At 47.3% G+C, this 20,774-nt stretch overlaps 9 protein-coding genes across 9 annotated transcripts; 5 read left to right on the forward strand and 4 right to left on the reverse strand.

Moving 5' to 3' along the window:
• Window positions 1–146: 146 nt before the first annotated feature.
• On the forward strand, window positions 147–2,995 carry EYB26_001678 (uncharacterized protein; the record flags this gene model as incomplete). The annotated part of the gene is made up of 2 exons (XM_054260987.1): window positions 147–337; window positions 403–2,995. The coding sequence occupies 2 exons, from the start codon at window positions 147–149 to the stop codon at window positions 2,993–2,995; spliced, it is 2,784 nt and encodes a 927-aa protein (XP_054116962.1).
• A 163-nt stretch (window positions 2,996–3,158) lies between these two features.
• On the reverse strand, window positions 3,159–3,969 carry EYB26_001679 (uncharacterized protein; the record flags this gene model as incomplete). Its single annotated transcript, XM_054260988.1, has 3 exons — window positions 3,159–3,472; window positions 3,536–3,892; window positions 3,954–3,969. The coding sequence occupies 3 exons, from the start codon at window positions 3,967–3,969 to the stop codon at window positions 3,159–3,161; spliced, it is 687 nt and encodes a 228-aa protein (XP_054116963.1).
• A 735-nt stretch (window positions 3,970–4,704) lies between these two features.
• On the reverse strand, window positions 4,705–6,609 carry EYB26_001680 (uncharacterized protein; the record flags this gene model as incomplete). Its single annotated transcript, XM_054260989.1, has 2 exons — window positions 4,705–6,041; window positions 6,096–6,609. The coding sequence occupies 2 exons, from the start codon at window positions 6,607–6,609 to the stop codon at window positions 4,705–4,707; spliced, it is 1,851 nt and encodes a 616-aa protein (XP_054116964.1).
• A 1,353-nt stretch (window positions 6,610–7,962) lies between these two features.
• Window positions 7,963–8,930, forward strand: EYB26_001681 (uncharacterized protein; the record flags this gene model as incomplete). The annotated part of the gene is made up of 2 exons (XM_054260990.1): window positions 7,963–8,121; window positions 8,181–8,930. The coding sequence occupies 2 exons, from the start codon at window positions 7,963–7,965 to the stop codon at window positions 8,928–8,930; spliced, it is 909 nt and encodes a 302-aa protein (XP_054116965.1).
• Window positions 8,931–9,176: 246 nt separating this feature from the next.
• On the reverse strand, window positions 9,177–10,650 carry EYB26_001682 (uncharacterized protein; the record flags this gene model as incomplete). The annotated part of the gene is made up of 4 exons (XM_054260991.1): window positions 9,177–9,203; window positions 9,262–10,431; window positions 10,498–10,554; window positions 10,624–10,650. 4 exons carry the CDS (start codon window positions 10,648–10,650, stop codon window positions 9,177–9,179), a joined length of 1,281 nt encoding a protein of 426 aa, XP_054116966.1.
• A 978-nt stretch (window positions 10,651–11,628) lies between these two features.
• Window positions 11,629–14,406, forward strand: EYB26_001683 (uncharacterized protein; the record flags this gene model as incomplete). The annotated part of the gene is made up of 5 exons (XM_054260992.1): window positions 11,629–11,758; window positions 11,811–13,349; window positions 13,411–13,946; window positions 14,002–14,143; window positions 14,216–14,406. 5 exons carry the CDS (start codon window positions 11,629–11,631, stop codon window positions 14,404–14,406), a joined length of 2,538 nt encoding a protein of 845 aa, XP_054116967.1.
• A 757-nt stretch (window positions 14,407–15,163) lies between these two features.
• Window positions 15,164–17,041, forward strand: EYB26_001684 (uncharacterized protein; the record flags this gene model as incomplete). The annotated part of the gene is made up of 2 exons (XM_054260993.1): window positions 15,164–15,382; window positions 15,452–17,041. The coding sequence occupies 2 exons, from the start codon at window positions 15,164–15,166 to the stop codon at window positions 17,039–17,041; spliced, it is 1,809 nt and encodes a 602-aa protein (XP_054116968.1).
• A 378-nt stretch (window positions 17,042–17,419) lies between these two features.
• Window positions 17,420–18,990, reverse strand: EYB26_001685 (uncharacterized protein; the record flags this gene model as incomplete). Its single annotated transcript, XM_054260994.1, has 2 exons — window positions 17,420–18,536; window positions 18,590–18,990. 2 exons carry the CDS (start codon window positions 18,988–18,990, stop codon window positions 17,420–17,422), a joined length of 1,518 nt encoding a protein of 505 aa, XP_054116969.1.
• Window positions 18,991–19,274: 284 nt separating this feature from the next.
• EYB26_001686 (uncharacterized protein) lies at window positions 19,275–20,691 on the forward strand (the record flags this gene model as incomplete). Its single annotated transcript, XM_054260995.1, has 3 exons — window positions 19,275–19,785; window positions 19,842–19,925; window positions 19,979–20,691. The coding sequence occupies 3 exons, from the start codon at window positions 19,275–19,277 to the stop codon at window positions 20,689–20,691; spliced, it is 1,308 nt and encodes a 435-aa protein (XP_054116970.1).
• Window positions 20,692–20,774: the final 83 nt, after the last annotated feature.

Raw genomic sequence — 20,774 nt, forward strand, 5'->3', positions numbered from 1 at the left:
CCGGAGCGGAAAAACCGCCAGCCCACCACAGCCCACCATCTTGCCGCTACAAATTATCAACCATTAATTTCTCCGCATCTCATCAACCTATTTTATGTTTCCTCCTTCTTTGCGCTGAGCTTTCTTACGACTTATTTGTATTCAATATGTCGTCGGACAAGCCGTCAATGGAGCCCGAGCAAAAATGCTCTCCAGCAGAGCTGTTGCTCAAGGTTATCCTTGCTGGTACACTTAGTCATTATGAGACTCGAGGCATGATTGACGACAAACAGCTAGAACAAATGTTGGCTGCGGGGAAAAAGATTGTCTCAAAAACGCGAAATGAAATGGACACTCGGTATGTTTTCTACCTAATATATCTACTGCCACGAGGGGGTTTTCTTTGCTAATTGCGTACCAAAGACAGAGCTTAGCAGTTTCGCCAGACGTCTGGCAAGGCCTTACCGATGTCCTTACCAAAGCTATTCCACATCTCGAATCGCAATCCTTCGCTTGGAAAAGCCCACCGACTTCGACTTACGAGCAGTCATCTTCGAACCTCATCGCATACAATTACTTCAGCCTGATCAAAGACATTGAACGATTACGAGACCTATGCACCATAGCTCGGAATCTCCTCGCAACGACCAATAGAGCGCAAAACCTAGCAGCAGAGAAAGGATTCGACCAGCGGATACTGGCGTTGATAGATACCTGCGTTAGGGTTACTGCGCGAGGCTTCGATGGAGAATCGAATGCGAGAAACGAAGAACGGTGGCAAAAGGTGGTCAATCTATACAAAAGCCTATTGATTATATGCCTACAATTCCTGAACAATTTCATCATGCAAAACGAACAACGCAAGCTTGTGCTCTGGTTGGATCTTTTCGGATATCACTCGAATGGCGATTATAAGGTTATCATGCCGGGGGAACCATTGGATCCAGCCAGCCCTCCGCCACAGGGTGTTGCACCGGTCGTGCGAACTGGCGAGCGACTTATAGGATCTTTGAGAGGCGAACAGACTGCGGAAGATCTGCTCATTGAGGCTCTTTCCAGGTTTCCTCTAGAACCTGCAAATATGAAGCAAGAGGCTTCCATGCTGCTACTTGCGCAAGTTAAAGATCATATGGAGAAACTGATGGGCCGGACCCTGAAAGAGATTCAAGAAATGGGCAAAGATCCAGAACAGGCCAAAGAGATAAGGACCGTTCTGACCGAAATTCTGGGTAACAAGGCGGACGAAATGAAGAATTTGCAGGGCCAATCACAAGATGCTACTGAGCCGGATGAGGAAACAAGACGCCAACATATATTGTGTATCGACAGAAGTGCCACGACAGGGTACCCGCGAGTATGTTGGGCAGATTTCCCTGATTTTGAAAGATTCAAGGCGATTACAGCAGATGGTCCTTTAAGTGAGGAAGAGACTAGTATACCTCGGTCCTACCAATCGGGTGCCGATGCGTTGCAAATAGCAAAGGAGGAACTGATGGCACGAGCACAGGAGGCTTCCCAGGTTTTAGGGGAGGACGATGAACATTACGATCATGATGATGGTTATGCTGATGATGATGGTCATAGTCTCGATGATGGTGCTGAAGGCAGTCTTGATGAGGAAGAAGAGGATGAGGACGATGATGATGATTATCGTGGAAGACCCGGTGATCAACAGCGAGGACTGTTGACAGATATTCCTCTCGTTCTGGGGCCTGCAGAGATAGAAGCTCTTCCGATGATTATCAAGGCTGGAATCATAGATGCTGCGGCGACGAAGAGTGTGGAACGCGAAGTAATCAACAACATGCAAGCAATTCGCTGTCACATATTGTTGACGCAGGATACGGGTCGCAATCTGCTTCGAGAGTTACTTATATTCATCGCCGCCTGGGACTTGCCCGATGACGAAGTGTATTTCCAATTCATGGTTCAGATCATGGAGGCCATCCTCAAGAACGGCTTGATGTCACATGCATACGCAGACTTTGGCCAGCAAAAAGATATCATTTCCCCAGCACAGGCTGTGGTGATCAAGATCTTGACCCACATCTTCCGCAATAAATACTCTCCAGCCTCTTCGAACGATGGCCAATCTGCCGAAACCAAACAACCGCCACCACTTTCACGAGTGGATGTGCTTACTGTACGGTACATCTTTTCCATATTCCGTGGCACCATTATACCAGAGACATGTGGTCTCATTTACCTGCAAGGTCAAATCCGTGCAGGTCGAGCACTGCCCGAAGACTTCCCTCTCAACCTGTGGGATATGGAGCGGGTTTATGAGGGAGTATACCAGTTCCTTGAGTTCTTCGCGGTATTGACGGAGAACAATGACTGGAAGAATTTGATTGTCAAATGGGAGATTGTCTACGATCTCGTCACATTGATCAAAGAACTGGATGCAAATATTCCCAAGGGGCCCCTCAGTGCTATGGTCACGACCAATCCAACCGGTTCGACAACCGTCTCGACCAACAACCAGACTGACTCTGTCACCGGCAACCAGCAGCAACCTGCTCCACCGGTTGCCGTTGAGCGGCCTTACGACCCAACAGACGTTGATCCGGTAGACGAAAATATCGACGAAACCGGCTCTCGAGCCGAATCACCACCCATCACCGAAGATCCATGTGAATTTGAATGGCGTAACCTCAAGAAACTCATTGTCTTAGTCCTATCATCTCTCGTATGGCGATGCCCCGAAGTCCAGAACCAGATCCGCAAACATGGCGGTGTCGAAGCTATCCTATCTTGCACCAGCTTTGATGCGCATAACCCATACATGAAGGAACATGCTGTGATGTGTCTGAAGTTCTTGCTGGAAAATAACAAGGAGAACCAGAAGATCGTCGAGGAACTCGAGGCAAGAGAAGTTGTCCGGGATGATAGTGGAGTGTTGGCTAAGACGGGCCATGAGGCGATTGTTGATAGTGTGGGAAAGTTGACGATTCAGAAAGCAGTGCCTTCTTCCTCGACGACCTCAGATGTGGTTGAAGAGGTTTTGGATGAGTAAGATTTCTTATGAGTTGCATGATAGACACGATTGCACGAAAAGGAGTTCATTGGTGTATAATGTACATATCTACAAAAGGCTATTGCATACGTAGGCATCGGCGTTAATAATAAAGGAACTCATTCTGTCTTTATATGAAATTCATGTTCTATTTATTTAAATCTCAAGCATACATCCCATCCCACTCCTCGTCCTCCTCATCATTGGGCTCGGACGTCGCCAACGCCGCCCTGCGTTTCTCCGCCTGTTTCCGTCTCTCCGCATCTTTCTCGCGCTGCTGCTTCCCAAAATCCGTACGATCAAGCGGACATGTGCCTCTTAACCGGAGCCAGGGAGTCACACATTCCAGATCAAAGAGATGCGTGGGATGGCAAGGAAGACGGACGACGAGAGGGTATGGATCGTCGAGAAATGGGTTGCTGCATATAGGACATGATTGAGATTCCTTGAGGGATGAGCGAGGGATGCGGTCGAGGGCTGACACATTCAATATTAAATTAACTATCATATGTGTAGGTGGGTTTAAAGGGAAAGACTTACTAGCGCAAAACTCCTCATTGACACCCTCAACTTCCCTCGGCGGCATATCAGCGCCTTGTAACAATGCCTCTATCATCTGGTCAATTAGAGCCGAATCATGTCCATGTTCGCCACCTTCACCAGCGCCAGCGCCAGCGTCGCCAACATCATGCTCTCGCCTTATATATTCAAAGGCTTCAGCGAGTGATCGAAATGCTGCACTGACATCTCCTGGTACCGGGACAGCGTATTCTCGCGTCCGGGTCTCGGAGGGGTTGGGTGTGATTTCGGATAGAGTTGCGAAGAAGGTAGATAGATCTGGGCGGCGGGGGTGGGTTTGGGGTGTTGTTGAGCTGAGGTCGTCTGTGTTGTGTTCGACTGTTTCGAGTTTCTGTTAGCAAGGCGGGAACACTTGACGTGGGCATAGCAAGTGGCATACCCTCGTATGAAGCCATTGTTTCGAAGATCAGTAGGATGCGGTGCTGATGCGGTGCGGGGTGATTTGGAGATGGGATCACGAGCTGTGAAAGCAAGCAGCCTTAGTTAGAATCCTAGCTGTATTATGTAGACAACAATTTTGTTCTTTGAGAATTTACAGCAATGGAGGGTTAAACCGGACAAAGAAGATGAGGTGTAGAGATGAAGCTGTAGGCAGACATCCTCATGCGCCGAGCTCAACGGCCGAAATTCTTACCTGGCTCCGAGGCCCACTTCCCCGTACCGATACTACGACAGATCTTACCAAGTCTCCACAACTACAACTGGAGGCTAACCCTACGATCATTTGAAAATGTTACTAGCATGCGATATTTCCATTTTATTCAAATGATGACGACCAGAATACGCACCTAAATACTTCCTGGTCTGCAGGGGCCGAATTCAACTCATCAAAACGGTCGGCTGGTGGATTCCTCATCATGGGGTTCATATTCATATCAAAAGAGGTTCCCTTATTGCTGACTTGATATTCTTACCTGACAAGGCCAAGATAGGAAACGTGATGCTTATTTGTACTGGGCTGATTGGCAATGAATTGGGATGTTATGGGTTTTTTTCCCTTGAACGTGGGAGTGCATCCATCAAGGTGAAGGGCGAACCGAATATAAATGCAGTAACGTTAACTACTTAGGATAGTAATAACAAAAGCTCTTTCTCAAGATGGTGGACTCATATGGGCTCAATTTGCTTCATTAGTAGGTGAAATCTTCATAAACAATATCCTTCCCCTTCAGCCACTCCAACACCGACGTCTGTAAAGCACGGCCTGAACAGAGGTAGAATGTATTTGCCGATATACGCTTCAGATCCATCGCATTTATACGTCGACGTTCAATCGCCACTCCGGTGGCTTCTATATCTTCTAAACTTCTCAGAATGGAGCTATCGTCCACCTTGTCTACTTGAGAAATAAACAATGTCGACGAATCGGCCAAGTCGGGAAATTGCCGGAATGTATCTTTGACAACGTCAATATCGTTCGCGGAAATTGACCAGAGCAATCGAAGATGTGAAATATCAAGACCAGGTAGTTGCCCCAATAGCGGTGTTATACCGATTCCTCCAGCTATAAAGGGGACGACGTCGTTGCTTGTTCGTGATGTTTCAATCTTGAAACTACCCCCAAAGCCCAACATTGGCACCTCGAGCTGCGTGCAAGGATTCCACTGGAACAGACGAGTAGTCACGTTGCGATTCTTTCGGACTGTGATCTCAAATTCATCATCTGGCAACCCTTTTTGTCCCGAAAAAGATGATACAGTAAACGTTCGGGTGTAGTCATCGTTGAGACTTAGAGGATCGTCATCACGCATATGACTGTATCCCATGTCAAGTTCATCTTTAAATGAAAATACGGCATGTTGGCCAGGTTTATATGTAGGTATTTTGCTATCAGTGCTGGAAAGCTTGAAGCGGAATCTAGCAATCGACGGACTCAATATTTTTCTTGATACTAGCCGGGCTGTAGTCTTCCCTTCATTTGCTGCTGTAGAGAGCGACTGCTCCTTTTCTGACCGTAGATATCGGACTGGAGGTGTATATGGCGATATATCAACCGGTATACCCCTGAATCCCAATGCCTTCTCAACATATCGTGCCTCTACATTGGTCATCTTCACGGCAAGGTTTGATCTTGGTAGAATTGCATCTGCATCGTCATTGATGAGAATCTCAGTCTCGGCAGTCATATAAACCGCATCACCCCTCTCAAAGTCCGGAAATATAAGACCCGCCCGGTGGTTCATCATCAGGTTTCCTAGTGACTGATAGAGACGATTTCCGGAGTATTCGGGATATACGAGGACGGCGCCTTCGGGCTGGTTTGATATTATTCGGACGAATCCTGAGGGGCCGCCACGGTAGTTTGTGTCCATGTCTGTATTTTGGTGGTATGAGGATATGAAAAAGCAGTCTGCCTTGTTGATGAGTTCTATTGCTTGGGGAGACAGTTGAGAGGAGGCTGAGATGAGTTTTGGTTGTGGGATAGCAGGTATGATGTGTTTTTTGTGGAGATATTTGGGACAGTTTCCTAAAACATGGTTAGCATATGGCTTGATATTAAATGTAATGAGAATCGACATACCTAGACTTTCTTCAATCTTCACAACTAACTGAGCATGACCGCGCTTCCCTTCCAGTCCTAAGTTACCTTCATCTTCAGGATCCTCCAAGGTGCCCATAATGACTTTCCCATATAACTTGACCCTTTTCCTATTCTCCAAATCAATAGTAACACCAGAAACCATCTTACCCTGACGATTTGTCCTGATAGTAGAGCCATTAGTACCCTTGGCATCCCCGAACAAGCTATTGACAACAGGGTCATGAAGTCTATCAACTACAGCCCTCATACCCACAATATCAGTATCAATCACAGATGAAAATCCCGTTTCTCCGCCCCATACCGTTGACCATGGTCTGCCATCATCGTCTAATGCTCCTAGACCTATCAACGGGGCACGCGGTACCATGAATTGTCCATATTGATTGAGAAATGTACTCGTGGGGTTATCTCCGTGGGGGACGTGGAGTTTGTCGTGAAGGGCTATCTCGCCTTCGTTGAAGGCGAGGGTTTGATGTTCTATAATGGCGGACATCGTGCACTGTTTAATAAAATCTCATGGACATGGGATTCTGTGGGAGTTTCGATATAGAAGCAAGAACAGTAGAAGTTGGTTTGACAGAGAGTATTTCAGCCCTGAGGAGTAGATAGGTCCCCAGCACGCCATGACGCTGCTGACAAATTGTCATAACTTAACTAACTAACTAACAAAGTTATTTGTAATCGTTCTGACTAATCATCCGTGTCATTAGTTAACTAACTAGTTAACTAACTAACTAACTACCTAGTTAAGTTAGCGGCCGAGTAAAACGGGATTTGCGGGAAGTCCTGCCTGATAACTTTTCCAGGCAAATCGGGGTATTTTTTCTGGAAAGCTACGGAGTATTATAGATTGTGTTCCATGAATCCATACTCTTTCCCTACATCCACAAACAAGGCTCCTTCTGGGTTCATACCCTTTACTGTCCTTCCGAACGCGGGGCAAACGTCCAAGAAGGTTGGTCTGACCGAGCGATTCATGGTTAGAACTTAGATAGTGCTGGAAATAAGATAGTTTCTCGAACCCAGAGAGAGGCATATTTGTTTTCTAAGGCCTTTTAATTTCTGCGTTGGTACTGTCCTCGAGATCGGCGTCTTGAGTGTCCTTTAGTAAGTCAGGCTATTCCTGAATACCAGGGGTCATTGCGTCAAAACTAAGGGACGTTATTATCCTTACGCATCAGTAGAAAGAGGAGGGGTACACAAACTAATGATGAATTGCTGAATATATGGGGTCCTGTAAACAATTCACATTCGACAATACTACTAACAGAGTACGTATGAACTAGAATAGTTACTCAGAATAGTATTAGTTAGGGCTAAATCAAGAGCCAATTGACGGATCAGTGGGGCCGCCTTAAGCTCTCTTTATTCCCATGGTTGCCCTTGTCCACATCAAAATCTTTACCAACTTCCCTATATCTCTGCATATACTTAACCCGAAAATTGTATCTATTTTCAACGCTATGGACATACATGCGTATTCTGCGTTTCACGGCTGTGCCAGAGCCCGGACTCTGTAAGCTCCTAAGCAGAGCACAGCCGCAGCTGACGTGGGCCAGTGCTTGATTGTGGGGATGGCCGCGTTTGGTGTATCGTTTCTGTTTCAGATCATTCTTCGATAAACAGGATTATAACAATGCACATGTCTTCTTTTTAACTTCTTGCTGGAATCTTTACTTGTCAGTATTTCATTGATTGATCAACAGTTGAATTGAGTGCCGGTTGCTAGGGCCTCATTCCACATGACGAACGACGGGTAAACATCCAGCATCAACACCATCAATCGAACCTCAACACTTCCATCATCCTCATTATCGACCTTCTCTCACCACATCAAATTGTCGAAATGGGAAGCCGAAATCTACCCTCGCCCTATCGACCGGGTTCATTCCACTTCACCAGAGCATTCATCTGGCTCTCCATCCTGATCGTGACTGGCATCATGATCTATTTCGTCGTGCACCTACACTCAGACGGCTTCAAGGTTCCCTATGCATTTTTGATCGTACGCCCCCTTGCTCACCAGCTCTATGTATTATAAGACACTGACACCGACCGATACAGATCCTAATAACCTGCCTCCTAACCCTTATCAACCTCCTCTTCACCACCGTCCTCTACGCCCGCAACAGTCTCCGACCCATCTTCTCTCTCTCCATGAACGTGATCCTCCTCATCCTCTGGATCATCTCCCTCGCCTTTCTGGGGTACAGCATGCGTGGCACGTTAATGACAACTTGCAACTTCGATTCATGGGGTACATCCACTGGCGTGATGGTGTGCAGGGTGTATAAGACCCTTTTCTCGTTCATGTTTGTTGCGACTGTGTTTACGTTTATACATACTGTTGTCGATGGAGTTGCGAAGAACGATCAGAGAAACCTAGATGTGCTGGCGGTGTATGATTCGATGAATAATAATGGTGGTTACGGGGAGGATTACAAGATACATACGCGGGGCGAGAGTGCAGTCCCTCTTGCGGCGTTTCCTGTTCATGAAGAGAGTCATGTTGATCCTAACGCTGCCCGTGCGGATGTTTTCAACGCGCTTGGAACGGTTCGACATGATAATACGACGCTAGTGCAGCAGCGACATCAACAGCAGTTTCAACCTCAGGGCCATGATGTAGATTACTATGATGGTGTGCCAGATGTTCCACCTGCGGCTGGTATGAGGTGGGCTTCAGCGGCTGCGACGAGACAGACCCCGTACTCGCCGTTGCATACGAGATTTGAGGAGCAGCAGACGGGGTACGAGGCGTATAGGCCTCATCGGACGCCGTATGATGAAGGTGGATATGGGTACAGGGGGTAAATTCTGTGCCACTGGAATCATTTAGATTTGTTTTGTTGGGTTCGTTGCATCAGGATTGGCGTTCTTTTCACATTTAGAGGTGGTTTATTTCGGGCTATGGTTCATATAGCAGGAATGTAAAGGTTGACTTGGACATCCGGAGAGAAAAACCCATGTAAATGATGGAATAATTAGATTCAACTAGATATTACTTTTAAGCAAACATCGCTTGAATTCGGAGTGTCTTGCATCGGTCAACAATACGCCCTACATGATAACCTCATTCGTGACATCCTATAAAAAACACATTAGTCATGATACCAATTCACATATCCACTAGAGAAAAACGTACCCGCTTCAACTCTTTATACGGCAGACAGACACAGTTCTGTACTCGCACTTCATCACCCACACCGCACTCCTTACCCAATATCGTGATACTCTGCACCTTGACTCCATTCTTGATAATGCTCGTCGAATGGCTACCAGCCGGTGTTGGCGTACCTTCTACACGCGCCCAGGCACCTACACGACTGCCCCATCCGATGATAGAATACAGAACGCAAGCGTCGTGCTTAATCTCGACATCTTCCAGAATGATAGATTCCTTGACACGAGCACCAGCACCAATCACGGCGCGTGGGCCGACTGAGACGTTCGGACCAAGCTTCGCGGTAGGATCAACTTCGGCTGTAGGGTGGATGTAGACGGGTGGCACAATGAGAGCGGAAGGATGAGCGAGTTCGTCAGACTGAGCTTGCCAGGCCTTTTGCAGGTATAAGGCGTTGGCAGGTACTGCGGAGCCGGCTGTCTTGATTTGGCGCCAGAAATCTTTGGTTTCGTGGACGAAGAAGCGGTTGCTGTCGGCCAGATCAGAAAGAATATCCTGCTCTAAGCGGAGGACCTCTGGCTTTTCGGCCTCGTCGTCTTCAGCAATGAACGAAGAGTCAAGATTTTCCGATGAGGGGTAAGAGAGCAATCGCGGACGGGTAGCACGGCGCTTGATGACACTGCGGATCGAAGGGAAAATGCACTCGGTCGCAAACAAGTATACACCACAATTGATCAGGTTCGAAATGTGGGACTCGGGCTTCTCGACGTAGTGCAAAACGCGTTTCGTATGCGCATCCGACACAATACAACCAAAGTTCGTGGCAGCGTCGTTGCTAACTCGTGTTCCCAGAATAACGGCCTCGGCATCCTTCTCTTCAAACAGCTTCAACATCTCTCCAAGCGGGAAGGAGCAGCAGACATCCGAATTCAAGACGAAGAATCGCTCCGGTTTGTTCTTTAGGATTGCGTCACGGAAATGGTAGAGACCGCCAGCGGTACCCAATGCTTGATATTCGCGCAAATATTGAATGCGCAAGTGTGGAAACTCCTTGCCGGCATCCTTGATGAAGTCTCGGAAAACGGTTTCGTCGTAATATCCTACCAAGATGACCTCACGGAGACCAGGGACTTTGGCGACGGCTTTGAGGGAGTGTGAGATAATTGGGTGACCGGCGACTTCGAATAGTGGCTATTGCGAATAAATCGGTCGACGTTAGAAAAACAACGTAGTGTTGGGTGAGGGGAAGTGGCGTACCTTCGGAACATCTAGAGACAACGGTCTGAACCGAGTGCCTCGAGAAGGACCACCGACCTATACATTCACAAAGTTAGAGGCTATATAATCAAAAAAAAAATAACCCAATTCCAGCTCGTCGCTTACCAGAATCACAGCCTTTGTGGAAGCCATGGTGTTGTTGGGCTGCTCCCGAAGCGGGACCTGAAGCATAGATGGCTAGATGCAAGGAGAACCTCGATTCAAGCCAAAAAAGACAAAGACAATGAGTCGCAATATGACAACGGGATTATGGTAGAAACACTGCACTACTGCAATGAGCACAAGTGTATAGTTGCAAGTCAGAAGAGTGAGTGAGGAGTAGCTCCCCAGAATGCCAAGCGGTCAGTTGAAGCTGCGTCACTTTGTTTGCGTGGCTAGTACCTACGTGCCCCGCCAATCACATCCACCGACACCACAACGTCCTCCTGAATGCTAATTTTGATATCAAGATATTGCACGTTATTTTCAGGTTGTATAGCTAACGAATACTGGATATTTCTATCTTACAATGTACAAAAATATTGTGACTGATTGATTCATTTCATCTTGGATCTGTGTAGACATACAATGAAATACATGCTTCACCACTCAGATCTGGCCTGGTCCATCCAAACGACCAGCGCTTGTGTTTAGGGGCTACTACGTAAGAAGCATATCCCATAAAGGTCTCCCGTCTTTTCTAGGTCAGATATCTCAGCCTCGGGAACATGGCATCCTTTGCGGCCTCGGGCGCAGAGTGGTTGCCCCGGGGCCGCCTCTTTCCTGATCGGGCGTCTGTCGTTTGACGTGCCCTCGAGGAATCTTCGCTATCTCTCGTCAACTTTCTCTTTCGTTCTCTCAAGACCCCTTCTGTCTACTTTTCCTCCCCCCCCCCCACGCTCGCTCTTCCTTTTCTCCCAACTCCTCATCTTTTACCCTCTACATATCTTCTCTTCGTCCTCTTCCCTCGTCTTCATCTTTGTTTCTCGAAGACTAGCAGTCTCAGTCTGGAGAGCAATCTTCATATTTCATTCCTTCTTCCAAGATTCAGTTCAAAACAGCCTCGTATGACTATTGGCTCAACCGTGAATGATTCACTGAGCTCACGAAGCCGTTCTTCAAATCCTCAAGATGCCTTCTAGTACTCATACAGTGGGCTTGATGGATGACGATAGAAAACACGGTCTGGCGAACACTCAAATGACTCAGCATCAGGCAAATGCTCATGCCCCAGTGCAACCCAACACATGGGAGTCTGCCGGTATTTCTTTTCCCATTCTTGTTGCTGAATAATTCGACTAATATTCGCAAAGTCGCTCTTCAGAATGCAGGAGATGCTCAATTTGGCCTGCCTCGCTGCGATAGATCACCAGGTACAACGAACGCTGATCCAAGATCCGAAGCTGATGCAATTGACGTTATGACAAAGGACATGCGAGCACTAGTCAAAAAGGTTCAGGACCTGCGTCATCTTGGCATCGAGGACAGCAAGATTGCCCTTCCTAAAATTTGTGTTGTTGGGGACCAATCCACTGGAAAGTCATCCCTCATTGAGGGCATGTCTGAAATTAAAGTCCCTCGTAGTGCGGGAACTTGCACGCGTTGTCCCATGGAGTTGAATCTCTCAGATAGCGACGGTCAGCCTTGGAAATGTGAGGTATCCTTGAGTTGCCCATACGCGTACTCCACCAAAGGAGGTCTACGAAAGATCTCAAAAGGTAACAGGTTTGGGCCGTGGTACCAGACCGAACAGCCTCATGATGTCCATTTCATTACGTTACATAACAAGGATCAAGTCCAAGACGCTATTGAGCGGGCGCAGCTAGCCATTCTCAACCCTCATAAGAGTCCAGCTGAATTCCTGCCATCGTCTTCAATGAACATTGACGATGCGACGACCCCCGTGAAGTTCTCTCCAAATGTCGTTCGTCTTGATATCTCCGCTCCTGGCTTTCCTAACCTGGCTTTCTATGACCTTCCAGGTGTCATCAGTCAGGCCGAGGTCGATGAAGAAGAGTATCTCGTCGTCCTTGTGGAAAATCTTGTCAAGCATTATGTCTCTCAAGCGAACTGCATCATTCTTCTTACGTTGCCGATGACTGACGATGCGACAAACTCTAGTGCAGCACGTATCGTGCGTGAAATCAAAGCAACAGGTCGTACCTTGGGCGTTTTGACAAAACCTGATCGTGTTGAAGACATCGCGCAATGGGCTGACCTCTTGGGTGGTCGCAAATTCCATCTCGGTCATGGATATTATGTCGTTCGTAATAATCCAAATCCCGACGTTGAGCACCGCCGGGCTCGTATGGAAGAAGAGCAATTCTTCTCAACTGATCCTTGGACCACAACGTTGGCTACCTTCAAGCCTAGACTCGGTACACGCAATCTTCAGAGTGCTCTATCTCGATTACTGATCGATCAAATCAAAACCTCCCTTCCCGAAGTTGAAAAGCGAATTCGTGAGAAGGCTCTAAGAATCCACGACGAGCTTCGTGAACTCCCCGAACCGGTCAACCAAAACTCGTTCTATATCTTGTGTACAAAGTTACAAGAATTGAAGAGCGCTATCTCTGCTTGTTTGGAAGGTGGTACACAAGAGATGCCGATGTTAAAGCTGTGGAACCGGATTGCACAGGATTTCGCTTCTGCGGTCCAGCGTACAAGGCCTGAGTTGCGCTTGCTGACCGACAAAGAGGATGTGAAAGTCGACGATGAGTCTGACTGCGAAGTAGTAGAGACAAAAGAGGCAGTCCATACTCCAAAAAGAAAGCTTTCACCACAAGAGGGACCCTCAACCGATGCGAGGACTGCCGCTGGTGATTACACAGAACATTTCCGAGATCTCATAGGTATGCTACCACACATTTCGCATGAACGCTCAAGGAAACATCTAAAATATAATAATGATAGGACCAGCTAGAACTTTCGACCTTGAGGAGATACGCGGAATCAATGAAGATTGCTCCAATGGACCTACTGCTCATTTACACCCCAAAGCAGTGGAGAGAGTGCACAGGTTCAGCGTCTTGCACTGGGAGATTCCGATGAAATATTTTCTTGATGCCACATACAAACAAATCAAGAAGGCAGTCATGGCCCAGATCAAATCAGTATTGGTTGCACATCAGGAGACGGAGCTATATCGCCAGGTCTCTGCGATCACCCGCCAGTTCCTTCTTCAACTGAAAGGAAGCGTTAATTACCAGGCAGGCCAGCTCTACCTCCTCGAAACCACCCAGTTTATTGCAAATGACCGCGATGCTCTTCAGAAATGGGGTGGAGCTTATTACAGCGACTTCAAAAAGACTCGCAAGGAAAAGAAGGCCATAGCTCTCTACCGAAGTCGTGGAATTCAGCTTCCCTCAGACCGAGCTAAATACGAGAAGACTATTGAGGCATTGGACTTTGGCTGTGATCCATTCATGAATGAGCTCAAGTTGATGGCGGTATGCTCCTACAAACATGCAAAGATATCTGTCATGCTGCTAATATTGTTCATAGGCTGTTCATGCTCACTACAAAGTGGCCTCTTGTCGCTTCGTTGACAACATCTGTATGATCATAAATATGAAGTTGTTCTCAGAGTGCAAGGAGAATTTGTTCAAACAGATTGAGAATGGACTTGGTATTTGGGAATCAGATGGTAAGCCTTCAAACTTTTGTTGATTGGAAAGATCGCTCTTCGGATAATTGCTAATGCCCCTACTTATTCCAGCATCATATCGCTGTTTGCAATTAATGGCAGATGATCCTGAGCGCCTCCAACGCCGCGAATTCCTTCTCAAAGAACAAGAGAAGTTGGACCTTTCTCTCAATTGGCTGGAGTCAGCTGCAAAGTACATTGCACCGAACGATGACGAGGATGTTGATATGACTCATGACCAGGAAACTCACATCAAGTCATGAAGACTAGATGGACGTTGTCTAGCAGGAATCCGGTTTGGAAACACGTCTAATTCTGCTCTTTTCCCCCTTATCCTTTTTTGTAAAAGTTGTTGTTTCCCCCCGGAAGTGCAATCCGCCTGCTTGATCTTATGCTGTTCTATTTTCGATTGAGGATGATATGCACGCGAATTTATTTCCGGTCGCATCCACATCATACGTGCGGGTCAATTGAAGGATATGGGAATGTTTTGAAAAATCTTGTCATAACAAAAATGTGAAAAAAAAGAAGCCATTAGAAAACCAAAAGTATGAAATCGAAAAGTTGATATTATCGATTGTCTCTTTTAATGCCCCCCTCATTGATGCCCTAAACCCTAAACCCTACTATCCGCATTTATCCAATGGAGGGGTACGATTGCTTCATGACGTGGTGTAGAGTAGCAGTTGTATCAAATATTAATGACTGCTAGGCGTCCTATTTTGTAAAACAGGTAGATATCATTAATCTGGCAATGTTTTATTGCTCTTCGTATTGCTGGAGACTGCCTTTGCGATCAAATCATAAACATCTCATTCGTCGTTCCAATCTTCGGAGGCTTGAGTCACTCCCGCCCGCTCCCCGCACATCTTCTACTTTTTTTTTCCTCCTTTCTTACCTTATCTGACAACGAAAAGATATCCCGGCATTCTTGGGCAAAGGGATTGACAGGCTATTTGTGAGAAGAATTTCATCGATTAAACATTACAAACATCAAATTTTCCGCACAAGATCTACACCATGGCCGACTCCGGTGTTCAGGAAGCCGAGGCCGGCGTCGCCAATTTGATCTTGGACGAGGTCACTGGCGAGAAGGTGTCCAAGTCTGAGCTCAAGAGACGCCAGAAGAATAGAGAGAAGGAGGCGAAAAAGAAGGAGAAGGAAGCTGCTGCTCCAGCCAAGCCCAAGCAGGAGAAGCAGAAGTCTGCAGAAGATGAAGAGTTGAATTTGACTCCTAATGTATGTTTTTTTCCCTCTGTTTCGTGCCCCGTCGATCGAATCATTGATCTAATACAAATAAATTTTTAGCAATACTTTGAAATCCGCAGCTCCAAGATCAACAAGCTCCGCGAAACCAAGAACCCCGACCCCTACCCACACAAATTCCAAGTCACTATCGATGCGCGCAACTTCTTGACCGAATATGCATCGCTAGGCAAGGGCGAGTTGAAGCAAGATACCGTCGTGCAGGTCGCGGGCCGTATCGAAAACAAGCGCTCAGCAGGTACCAAGTTGTTCTTCTACGATCTCCGCGCCGAAGGCATCAAACTCCAGATCCTGTGCCAGGCCCAATATGCCACTGGCGACGTTCCATTCGCCGACCAACACGAGCAATTGCGACGAGGAGATATCATCGGTATCACTGGTTTCCCGGGTCGCAGTAACCCCAAGACCCGTGATGAGGGTGAACTGTCCATCTTCGCCACACAGGTCAAGCTTCTCGCTCCTTGTCTCCATGCTCTGCCTCGTGGTCTCCAGGACTCAGAGACTCGTTTCCGTCAGCGATACCTTGATTTGATCATGAACGAGTCATCACGCAAGGTCTTCACTACTCGTGCCAAGATTGTCAGATATGTTCGCAACTTCTTTGATTCTCGTGACTTCACAGAGGTTGAGACTCCCATGATGAACGCCATTGCCGGTGGCGCAACAGCCAAGCCGTTCATTACTCACCACAATGAGTACAACACAAATCTTTTCATGCGTGTTGCTCCTGAATTGTACTTGAAAATGTTGATCGTCGGTGGTTTGGAGCGTGTCTACGAACTTGGCCGTCAATTCCGTAACGAAGGTGCCGATCTTACTCACAACCCCGAGTTCACCACCTGTGAGTTTTATTGGGCATATGCCGATGTGTACGATGTCATGAATCTTACCGAGGAGCTTGTTTCGGGATTGGTCAAGCATGTCACCGGTGGCTACGAGACAACTTTCCACACTCAATCCGGTGAAGTCTACAATGTCAACTGGCAGGCTCCCTGGAGGCGTGTAGAGATGATCCCCGCTCTTGAAGAAGCGACAGGCGAGAAGTTCCCTCCTGGCGACCAACTCCACACCGAAGAGACCAACGAATTCTTGAAGAAGGTCCTCAAAAAGACTGGCGTCGAATGCTCACCCCCCTTGACCAACGCCCGTATGCTCGACAAGCTCGTCGGCGAGTTCATCGAAGAAACTTGCGTCAACCCCACTTTCATCATGGGCCACCCTCAAATGATGTCCCCTCTCGCCAAATATCATCGCCAAAACGTCGGTCTCTGCGAACGTTTCGAAGCCTTCGTCTGCAAGAAGGAGATTGTCAACGCGTACACCGAATTGAACGACCCCTTCGACCAACGCCTGCGTTTCGAAGAACAAGCCCGCCAGAAGTCCCAAGGTGATGATGAAGCTCAGCTCATCGATGAGAACTTCTGTACCAGTCTTGAATACGGTTTGCCCCCCACTGGTGGTTGGGGAATGGGTATTGATCGCCTGGTTATGTTCTTGACAAACAACCATACTATCAGGGAGGTTCTCACCTTCCCGTTCATGAAGGATGATACCACGGTGGAGAAGAAGCCTACTGCTGCTGAGGTTGTAGGTATCACTCCTCAACCAGAAGAAGGTATTCCCCACAAATAAGTCAAAAAACGGACTGTTCATAAGAGGATAGATGATGAAAATGGGAAAAACAAATGGGTTTTCTAATAGCATAGGGTGTTTGATATTTTGTTATGAGAACTTTGGACGAGTGTATCCATGAAATTATGTATCCTTGCTTCGAACGAATAAATACTGTTCATCATTTCATATCTTTTTTTTTAGCATAGAAATAACACATTCGAATCTTGGAACCAAGAATCGGTTGATCAGTACCTAGGTAGGTAGGTTCTCGGTTGTAAGAATACAACTTGGTTTGTCATTTGACTATGCTCTGATTACCAGGTAAGAACTGACAAAAGCTAAAATACATGAGAGGAGTATAGTACATGTGCCTTCGAAACCCTTCAAAGAAATAGACTACTTCTTCAAGGCGTTAACCGCATTCGCAGTAGATGCACCCACTGGCTGACCTCTAGCCTTTGCAGCCATCTGCAACAATCTAGCCGTCCTTGAAGGGTGCCAGATCCTACTACCCAGCACAAGAACCCAGGTCAAAAGGAACAAACTTCCAGCCTGGTGAGTCGACGCAAGATGCGTGGGAACGAGATAAAGCAGTGTAGAAATACCAAGAGTTACCTGCACAAAGGTGAAAGCGACGACACCATGAACACCCTTCTGGGCGTTACGAGGTAAGAGTTTCTTCATGGATGAGGATTTAGAGTATGCCCATAGAGCCATGACGGCGGAGAATGTGGTCATGGCGAGAGCACGGTGATCGAGTTGGACCAAGGATGGATTCTCGAGCATGTTCCTCCACCAGAGATCGGATCGGTCCGAGTGACGAGAGTACCTTTCATCAAACAATTCAGACTTGGGAGGTGTCAATCCGTTGCCCATGAACGGGAACTCGTTATAAATCAGACCAGCATCGAGACCAGCGACAAGTCCTCCGGACATTGCTGTAGCGAAAACCAAGAGAGCCAGACCGGCAACAGAGCGACGGAACACTGCAAGCTTAGGGTTTCGCAAAGCATTAAGTGATTCCGTACCAGCCTGAGGATCTGTGAGAAGTCTGTGAGATCGTAGAATTGCAAGACCGTTCCAGAGCATGGCGACATAACAGGTAAAAGCAGCAGCTAAGTGGGCAGTCAGACGATACTGGCTGACTCGGGGATGACTGCCAGGAGCAAATAGATCATCCTTCAAGCCCGACTTGACCATCCACCATCCGATAAACCCTTGAAATCCAATAAGACCCGAAATACCAGCTAAACGCCAAGCCATTGGTTTCGAGACCTTTCCCCTGGCAACAAAGTAGACGGCGGGAATAACAAATGATAATCCTACGAATCTACCCCAGAGTCGGTGGATCCATTCCATGTAGTAGATCGATTTGAACTCAGACAGGTTCATGTTTGGATTGAGGATCTTGTATTCGGGGGAGTTTTTGTATTTCGCAAACTCAGCCTCCCAATCATCGTTGTTTATTGGGGGCAATGAGCCGGTTACGGGTCTCCATTCTGTGATACTCAGTCTGATAAAGTCAGCGATTATGGTACTACAGGCAATTTACAATTGTGGACGTACCCAGACTCGGTCAATCTTGTCAATCCTCCAAAAATGACAATTCCAAAAACACTTGCGGCACTGCCCAAAAGCCAGTATGCGACTGCCTTGCTACTCACGTCCGGAAAGCGGGATTTTGTAGCCGTGGCCCCTTGCTCTAGGGTTTGTTGTGTTGCGGTGGCCGTAGATAAGGAAGCCGAGCGAGGAATCGTAAAGGCCTTGAAGTTCTTCTGTAACGCACCAAGATAGGAGCTAACTCGAGGAGATTTCTGGGATGGTGTACGTGGTGTAGTCCGACTACTGAAGAGCCTCGTCGCATCGTTGCGCTGTCGTAGACATTGACGGCAAGTGAACAGCTCTGCAGAAGCGACGCGGATGCCGACCCTTCTGAGAGGGAATGCCGACATACCAAGAGCTGCCATGACTGTTGTCTGGCTATGCCTTCTCTCCAACTGTGTGCTGTTGTTGTAAACTTGTCGAGAAGTCGAAGAAAAAGAGATCGTATGATAATTCGTGCTGCTGGCAAGAGCGCTTCATTGGCCAATCAAGGCAGAGATATTGCCAGACGGAAAGCTCGGCCTTTCATTCAGGGTGGGTCCCGCTCAGTGGATTTAAGCAACTCAGGTAAGCTAAGCTAGATGACTTGGTCTAAGCTAGTTAGAACAATCTCTCATCTCAACTTGGATGTTATCTTAGCAACAAGACGATGTCTTACGCACTAGAGACGAAGAAACGAAAATTCACCAGGGTCCTGGAATCAATATCGAAACCTTTAACGACCAGTGATGGCGGAGCAAAGGCCGCCAAGGATCCTTTGATGGCCGCCCGAGAGCGTTTAGCGGATGCGACACATACGCCTTCGATCAAGAGGGTTCGTGTTGGGGATGGCCTTGTCGACAATCTAACGACCAAGACGACAGTCTCTCGTATCTTGCGAACAACCTCGAACCCCGCAAGCCTTCGCCCGAACTTTGTTCCTTGGGATCGTGACCGTTTTCTTGAGAGACTAGAGACGTTTCGACCTGTCACTCGATGGACTTCACAGCCGGCCCCGATAAATGAGGTTGAGTGGGCTAAAAAAGGATGGTCATGTACTGACTATATGCGAGTGGCATGTGTCGGTGGCTGTGGTGCCTCGATAGTTGTGAAACTACCCGAGGAAGTGGACGACTTTGAGGACTTGGATAGGGAGAAAGTGCAGGAAAGGAAAGACGTCCGTAAGTAATATGTTCACTTGATACTAGCATGTCATCATGACTGAAGAGATACATAGGACAAAAGGTGGTCGAGGAGTATCGAAAGTTATTATGTGACGGGCACAAGGAGACTTGTTTATGGCGAACCAAGTCATGCGACGGTATGAGCTTCGTAATCACCCTCATCATACGGATACTGACTTTGATTTCTTAGCGACTATTCACCGTCTACCACTCACAAACCCTGATACTGCCATCAATGCTTTACGAGAACGCTACTTGAAGATATCGAAGACGCGAGATCAGCTGCCGTCGAAAGAGACTATTGAGTTACCCGAACAATTGTCTATAGAAGAGATCATAAGCATACTACCACCGGATTTTCTCGAAACTACGAAAGGGGATTCTACCCAGAAAGGAAATACATCAGTTGAGGAAATAGACTATAGATCGTTCGTCTTTGCATTCTTTGGTTGGGACGTTGTCAAAGATGGCTCTAGCGGACTGCTTGAATGCCGTGCTTGCTTCAGGCGTCTAGGTTTATGGTTGTATAAACCGAAAGAGGAGGGAAAGGAACCTGTCTATGACAAGCTGCCGGTTCATTCAGAGCATATGGATTATTGCCCGTGGATAAATGGAACAGCTCAGAGTGCTACCGCTACTGCAGCAGACAAGCCAGAAGGTCTGTTGTGTGGTTGGCAGATTCTGGCCCAGGGCATTCGCACGAAGCATCGCCGACGGGTAAAGGCAACAATAACTCCGCGTGAGGCTACACCTGTGGACTCTGATACTTTATCTTTGGATTCAACGGCAACAGATGAAGCTACTCAAAGGGCTAAGGATAAGGAGTGGTGGTCAAAGCTACGTCGGGTGCGAGAAGCGTTGCATGTAAAGGGGCCAAAGAAGAGTATCTTAGGGGAGAAGTAATTTTTTATTTGATCTTCACGACATCACTAACATCCATGATTTCAATCGAGCAAGGCGTTGGGGTGATTATCTACGATGTCATT

The sequence above is a fragment of the Talaromyces marneffei genome, chromosome 1 (genome assembly GCF_009556855.1).
Source record: "Talaromyces marneffei chromosome 1, complete sequence".
Taxonomy (NCBI): Eukaryota; Fungi; Ascomycota; class Eurotiomycetes; order Eurotiales; family Trichocomaceae; genus Talaromyces; species Talaromyces marneffei.